Here is a 7,986-nt window from a genome sequence, read left to right as displayed (position 1 = left end):
GGAAAGAGAGGGACAGTCTTGTGGCTGAAGCATGGACTGAATTAAACACTCTGACCTTGGGCAAGTCATTTAATGCCTTTATGCCTTCATTTAGTCTAAAGAATGAATTTATTGCTTCCCTTTTTCAGAGAAATTGTGTTCAGGATAAATCCACTGACGGTAAAATGCTGCAGGGAACAGTAATGGCAAGGACAACAAGAGTGAAAAGTATTTTGAAAATAAAATATAGGAATTGCTGTGTATCAGTGGATTTCTAATCCAGCTTGTTCAGAACTTGTGTTTAAGGTAGCTCTGCTGGTTGCTTCTGCAGAGGGCTTCCCTCTTCCTTCTGTTTAAATATTGCACAGCAGTCATTTATTTGAGTTAGAAAAGGTCCCTTCTTTCCACTTTCACAGTTGACCTGGACTTTCTTACAGTACAGTAGTTTGGCAAGCATATGCTTACATTAACTGTGTCTGGCCATTTTGTGATTTATTTGGAAGTGAATCTTAGTGAGGTTTGCCTTCCTGGGCAGCTGTGAAAAGTCCATATGAAATCCCACCAGATACCCATCCTCATGTATTTAAATTTGCAAATCCAGGGCATAAGGTCTAGAAACAATCATTTTTCTTGTCGTGTTCCCCCCCCCTTCTTTCTTTGGCTAATAAATCAGCTAGCTCTAAAAGCAGAATACATCCTCGTATTCATGCCCAGATCCTCAAAGGTAGTTTTCTTTAATAATTAAAAATATTTCCTTCTGTCCTTATTTGGTGTCTCTCAAAATGCAGGTGGCAAATAAAGTTGATGAGTGCTATTTTTATGCTTGCTGCAGATACCTCTAATATTTTAAAAAAATATTTTAATCTTGATGCTCTGTGTGCATGTTTGATTAAACTGCTAGCTAGTCAGAAACATCACGTTGTACATAAATATAATGTTACTTGCAAACCACCAGCTTTAATGGCTGTATCAACCCACGGAACCCATTACATTAAGTTTTTTCGGTTTTCTGATTTAATGCACTAATCATTCAGCTTTAGTTTAAAGATTCAGGGGAAAATGTTCTTAACCTCTTCAAAATTTAATTTAGACCTCTGTTGAATTATTACATGGTAATGAGTATAAAACCAGTCTAGACGCACAATAGAGGGATGAAAGGTTCTCATTTTTATTCTGTCCGTCCCTAGATTTCACTTTTTTCCCCTCACTTCGCATGCTTCATTTTGTTCTTTTTTGGTTTATTTTTTAAGGAATCGTGTGTCTTTCAGAATGTGTTCTATCAGTCACGTTAGCTTTAACAAACCTGCTTAAGAGCAAACGGAGAGGCCTGAGTTACAATCTGTGACCTCATCCAAGTCACAGTCTGACTGAGCCATTAACCCCTCCGTGCCTCTGCTTCCTTGCTTGTCCAGTGGGAGTTACAGTCGAGCTGTATTACCTTTCATCTAAATGCTTGTGGAAAACTTTGTGCAAATGCAGGTTCTAAGATGAAATTGTAGGAATAACGTTCTTGGAGAACCCCAGCAGCAAAAACAGGAGGTGGAACGAGCTGTGCTTAACACAAAATAATGTTCTGCTAGTTTGATCTTTCTTTCTTCTGTGTTGATTTTTTGTTTTGTTTTGTTTTTTCTGTGGATGAAGCCCACAAACAAATAGCTTTCCCTTTGGTATTTCTTGGTGATCCACCGCAATAACATCTGTGTCCTAACATCCTAGCTGCATGTGGATTTTTGATTCAAATGGATTCTGAGATTCTGAAATTCCTGCACGTTTTCAACGTGATTAGTGACCTCGCAGTTAGAAGTTTGCGTAGTGCACTCACAGTAATACTTAAAAGCCTGTTCATAATAGACCTTAAAGTCATGTAACCAAATCTCTGCTTTATAGATGGAGCTGACCGCTAGGCTTGTTCAGGGCCGTAAAGTAAATTGTTGATTAGAGCTTTGAAATCCGGACTCGTAGATCCGTGCTTCGTCTGTCCTGCTGCAGCCAGATAAAACTATTTTTTTGGAGTTCAAAGCAAACTTAAAATAGAGCCTTTGCTTCTCCCATCTTTGTGTGGATACGACTGTCAGCCTTCTGAAGAGTACCTGCAAATGAGCTGGTACTCATACTAAGAGAGAATCCCCTTTTTCAGAAATCGCTTGCTGTGCTACTGGGCACTTTCTTGTCCGTGTTAATTCCCGCGTCTTCACTTTTCGAATGCCAGAGTACTTAGTAATTTTAATTAGAGATTGACCATAATGAGATCTTGACCCTAATTAGAGATTGACTGCCAACCAAGTTTGCTTGGGTTACCAGCAAGTCTGCTTTTTGCCGTGACAGCAGTTTTTGTCTTTAAGCCCCAGGCATACAGAACAAGATCTTCGATCTTGTTCTGCATAGGGGTGATTTCGTCTTTTCAGCTTATCTCTGTTTTTAAGGATTGTTTAACACTGCCCAATTCGGTGAACATAAATGCTACCCAGTAGCTGTAAGAGACTTTCAAGGTTATTAAACTGTGTCTTTCTGTAATGTATACCAATTAAGGAACCTGTTGCCTACTTTGGAAAATTTTGTATGGATTTAAGACCCGTGGATCATGCTGCTATCCTTTGCTCAGCTGAATATATTGCAGCAGATTATTTTTTTTTTATATGTGTGCAGTAGATGATTGTGAGTAAGATTGAACTCCTTTGAGGCCGAACTTCTTTTGGTTTTCACTGTTGTGCGTTAGGTGCCATTTTATATCTGTTGCCCAAAACGCACTGAGCAAGGCAGAAGGTGATGACGTGAGGCTTGACCTTCATAGTTAAAGTACGTCATTAAAAAATAAAAAAGGGATCTCAAGATGCTGTGTTGAAGTGAAAGGGAGAAGGGTACTGTAGCGATAAGCGTGGCGTGGAAGTAGGTACAAAAGTTGAAATCGGAGAAGGCTACAGGAGGATAAACTTCAGTAGTCCAGTTGCTGTAAAGAAAACCAGTGGCGGGAACAGTGTAATGTAAAGTTTTAAACTGCAATGCGCATGACGTTATCCTAAACCCCTTGTGTGCGTGGTCTCGTTGGTCAAACTTCTAGAGACAGAATGAAATCCCTGTGCTGTCTCTTAACGTTCTTTTAATCTCTTAAACTGAATGAAGTAACCCAGTAACTGAGTAGCTTGGGGTTTTGGGGGTTTGTTTCTTTGCTTTATGGCACTTTAAGTGTTGTCTATATCAAGGACAAAGACCATCTGTGGTGGGAAACAGGTTAGTTGTGACCATGAGAAAGAATTTATCCGCTATTTCTTTTTCTCTTATTTGAAAGTCGGTATAAGACTCAGCAAGTTTAAAGTGGTTTAGGAAGCGTTGAGAGGTGCAAATGGGGAAAATATAACTTAGAAAAAGTACTTCTCTTCTAGGTGTCAGCTGCTCAGATGACGATGAAAAGCCCCGCAAAAGACGGCGAACAAATTCTTCTAGTTCTTCCCCTGTTCTCCTGAAAGAAGTCCCGAAGGCAGTGACTCCTGTCACAAAAACCATCACAGTGCCTGTAAGTGGCAGCCCCAAGATGAGTAATATAATGCAGAGCATTGCCAACTCCTTACCACCACACATGTCGCCTGTGAAAATAACCTTCACTAAGCCCTCAACACAGACAACAAACACGACAACACAGAAGGTATGTGGGGGAAGCTGCCAAATGTTACTTTATTCTGGTTTTATCAATGAATAAGATGTGATGTTTGACTCTCTTCTTTCTATGAACTGTCTAGCTGTTTTTTTTAAGGATTGCACTTGGGATAAGGTAATCCCTCTTTAAAACGAACAAAGAGAAAACCAAACTCTTGTATGAATTTAGTTCACCTGTGTGTGAAAGGACCTGGATTGACAGCCGTGGAGACTGAAGCCCTCTTTTTATCCACAGAACAGGTACAGCACAGGCAGCGGGAGTGCAAGCTTCCCCCAGACTGCCCCACCAATGTGCCTCAACCCTGACCTGAAGGGACCACTTCTAGGGATGAGAGGGGATTCAGTCTCCATGCTCATTCAATTCTTGGCCTCTCTGGTGAGACTGCCAACAAGGTTGCCAGTTAGTACCATTTGTGGTGTTGGGTTTTGTGATATGGACACTAGTCCACTGAGAACTGGATCACATAGGCCACTGAACAGCCTTCAGATGGTAACAACTATTGGTCAAAGGTAATCTTTCTTATTTCTATTTTCCTTATTTATAATTATTCTTTGCAGTAGTAGAATTCCAGGAGAGGTGGCGTGGGCTTTCCCTTGCCAAGCCTTTTGTCTAGAGACTAGTTTTTTTTGGGTCTATAAAGCTTATTCTCAGAGCTGATCAAAGACTGGGGGGCTTTATTTTCCTTTCAGTACTAGTGTGCCATTTCTCATTCTACATTATCAGTGTTACAGCGATCAAAATCAGTTGCATTATTTCAGCTGAGTGTGCCCAGCTTTCGCCAGAATGCAGTGGTTAGAAAAGGTTTTCCGTGCTGAAATTTTGTATTGCACTCGGATTTTACGTGCCTAATCGATAGCTTGACTATTTTCCCATGATTTAGGAAGCATTTCAGATGTGTCTACTTGTTTGTTCTTAAGATTTAAAAAAAGATTAATGGCTCAGACGAAGTTCATTCTTGGTACGGTTATTAATTAAGGCAGACTTGGGGAGGGTGGTCTGTGGAATTAATTTGGCCTTGATACCGACAGACTGATGGTAGGCTGGGCACTAACAAGCGGTTTTTTTTTTTTCCAACTGTGACAGTTGAATATTGAGCTCAAACCTTCACACAGTATTTGTTCTGTTGGTCGTCTTTAATTGTTTTATGACTCTATTTGGATTAGCAGAGTTCCCATGTCCTGATTTTTGGAAATTTTAAAACCAAGGAAGATTAACTGAAGTAATGTGCAATAAAGAACTTGCATTCTGGCCTTTTCCCACTTCAGAGGTCTTCGATGCTTTAATTTGATTCACTGTTCCTTAGCAGTGTCCTTAATCAAATTTCATCTTTGAATACATGTATAGAAATTCATGAGTGAGCATAAACCATCAAATAAAATCTCCTGCATTCAGTGCAGCAAATCCACAGCTAGGACAGAGCTTAACCTACCCATCCTGTTGCTCTTACCAGGCTCATCTTGCATGCAGGAAGAATTATTTTTGCCTTAAATGTCTGTGGTGGTGTATTAAGTATGAGTGACACGTATCATGGTAGTTTAAAGAGGGAGTGTATTAAATCTCAAAAAAGAAGAGAATGGGCTGTTGTAGGGTCTTTTCTGCAGTTGCACCTCTGCTTGTTCTGACGTGGAAATTTTAGGGTTTACTTTGCACAGTATTATTTGACTCTCTTACTAATCTGCAATGATAGGAAAATCATGACTTGTTTCGTTAGGGAGCCATGGTAGCGTTTGTATCTGAACTTGTCACACTGCCCTCTTTTGTTGGATTTAGATATGCCAAAATATGTAACTGGATCATCTTGGTGGGAGAAATCCCTCTTAGTAGTTTTAAATTAAATGTCAGACTTGTTACACTCAGATTGGAAATGTACTATTTTAAACAAGTGCTGTTGGATATGGGTGAAGTTGTTGGGTATGAATGAAAAGTCTTCGTTTCTGTATGCCAGCTTTCTGAATTGTTTTGACATTTTAGTAGGTTGGAGGAAGATTTGTCGTAACAACTAATAATGTCACAGCTCCAATTTCTGGATTCTCTTATAATGAAGTCCTCTGCCTGGGACACAGAAGGAATCTAGCTAGCGAAGCTTCTGGCAGTTAATGCCTTTATGTCTTCAGGGCCTAGGTTTTGACGTCTCTCAAAATAGAGCTGGCAGGACTAAAGTCAATGTATGTCAGGAATTAATTTTTACCTTAACAACTGAAATCAACAACAACAGTTGTTGAACTTGCTTTTTTTTTTTGCTTTTTTTTTTTTTTTAATCAGGCAGTCTCTCTGCTGTAAAAGATGTGATGCAGTTTTGGTACCTATTATGAGGTTACTTGGATCATTTCAACATATCTGAGAAAATAGTATCTCAAAAATATAATTGTTGTGATTTGAGCTTTAAGGCTTTTACATTTTTCCCCAAAAATTCTGTTTCCTGGGTATACTTCACACATAAAGATCACTAGACTTTGTTCTGCTGTTTTAATTTTGGAAAAAAAAAAAAACAGAATAGAGAGACCCAAACCTGCTTAGTCACAGGACGGCAATCAGTGTTGAACTACAATGCTTTACAAGCTTTCTTCTTTGCACGATGAAATAAAGCGTTATTAAGTGATAATCTTGGACTGATGGTTTTATCTCTGTCTTTGAACAAAGAGCAATGGTGTCCAGGTGTTGTGATTATGCCCAGGTTCATCCTACGTATCTTTACTTGCTTAGTTGAGATGCTGAACTTGCCCTGTTGCGTTATGGATTCTATAGGAAGTTTAACAGGAACAATCTGCCTTTTTTAACTGCAAGTTGTCCTTTGATTATATTCCTGAAGAAGTTATCCTAGGTGGAATGGAGCTGGCCCTAAAATTCAGACGCTTGGGAAGTATTTCTAGTGTTAACTGGCTATTTAAGAAACAGGATGAAGCTCCAGAGAGGCATCATAGGATCTTTCCACCCGCAAACCTTGTACCAGAATCAAGCTCTGTCGTGTTTAGCTTGTCTGCATGGTCATAGCCTAAGAGCAATTTCAGAAGGGTGTTTTGATTAAAGCAAGGTTGGGCAGAAGGCAAAAATAAGAGTGACTCAGAGAAAACATTCTCCCTGGAGAATGCAATGAAGCGGTAGAGCAGCAGACGTGGAAACCTTGTCCTTTGGGCATTGGTCAGTTGTGGCCAACCTGCTGTAGCTCATGGAGGTAGTAAGGTTTTGGTTTTCCTCAAATCAAGATATTAAAGGCAGGGACCGTAAAACTCAGCACTGGCAGGAAAGGAGAGGCAGAAACAGCCACGGTGGTGAAATTTGCCGTTTTTATTCCATCCATGTGGTTATGTTTTTATTTTTTAAAACAAATTACAAACTTAATCCCATACTGCTTGATCTGTCACTTAAGTCTATTTCTGGTGCCATTATCATATTATATCTTTTCTGTCAGGCAAGATTTCAGTAGTCTGTGGGTAGTAGCGTCAGACTTTTGGTTTCAGCTGACCCACCTTTTCTTTATTCCTTCTGTACCTTTTTTTCTATCTGCTTTTGTTACATCAAATCATTAATAACTTTTAATTTTCAAAGTTTTAATAAATGAAGTTTTTGTTGGGAGAATTGCATTACTAAAACAATTTCTCAATATTCTTGCATGGTAAACTGAAAATATGTTGTATTTCTGTGCTGTGTGTTTCTATTTTAACTGTGTGTTTGTAAGTACAAGGAGGTACATGCGAGCAGAATAAAAGCAATATCTTTACATAAATAGTCCCCATATTCAATACTTAAGTGCTTAGTTTTCTAGGTCAGTTGCATAAGAACAGACATCTTCCAATGTTATAATGAATTCTGTGTTTTTCTATGTCAAATCAGACTCATGGCATTGCAATTGTAACTGTCACTAGGGGTAATGTTTATAGTCCTTAGACAAATGGTTTTCAGAGAGATAAGAAAGAATTTGTTGTTATTGAGAGCACTAATTAAAGGAGAAGTTGCTTTAAACCTAATCCACGTTTTTCACTGATGAAATATTGATTGTTTACAGCCTTATGGATCAAAAATATTTCCCATTACTGACTCAGCAACTGCTTGTTAATTGTTAAAGAGAAAAAATAAATCATCTATTCTCTCATTGCCTTTTCTTGATGTATGTGCAAGGTTTGGGAGAATGGTGTTTAAACTTGCTTGGGGATTTCCTTTCAGTTCCATTTAAAATGGGCTTCGGGCTTCCTGGCCCAGTTTAAGGAAGCCAAGCAGTTCATTCCTGTCTGTTTGCCCTCAGACATGAGATGATTCTACTTCAATTAGATAGTAATTGTTTTCCTCAAAAAACCCAAAACCAAACAACCTTCTGAGTTTAAGGAAATGTTTATAACCACTTCTTCAAATTAATTGAA

General features: G+C 38.9%; 1 protein-coding gene across 12 annotated transcripts in view; it reads left to right on the top strand.

Annotated features, from left to right (window-relative positions):
• The window catches only part of EMSY (EMSY transcriptional repressor, BRCA2 interacting), a 46,588-nt gene that overhangs the window by 8,518 nt on the left and 30,084 nt on the right, over positions 1-7,986 (top strand). For all 12 annotated transcript variants that reach the window (XR_004841767.1, XR_004841768.1, XM_035892681.1 and 9 more), the window contains one exon: positions 3,360-3,619. Coding sequence is in view for 10 of the 12 variants with exons in the window: in XM_035892681.1 (XP_035748574.1) it covers positions 3,360-3,619 (260 nt within the window). In the remaining 2 variants the exon portion in view is untranslated. The remainder of the gene's footprint in view (positions 1-3,359; positions 3,620-7,986) is intronic.

The sequence above is a fragment of the Egretta garzetta genome, unplaced genomic scaffold (assembly GCF_000687185.1).
Source record: "Egretta garzetta isolate BGI_Z169 unplaced genomic scaffold, ASM68718v1 scaffold323, whole genome shotgun sequence".
NCBI lineage: Eukaryota > Metazoa > Chordata > Aves > Pelecaniformes > Ardeidae > Egretta > Egretta garzetta.
The sequence above is the reverse complement of the archived record's forward strand: the minus strand, read 5'-3'. Positions and strand labels throughout refer to the sequence as shown.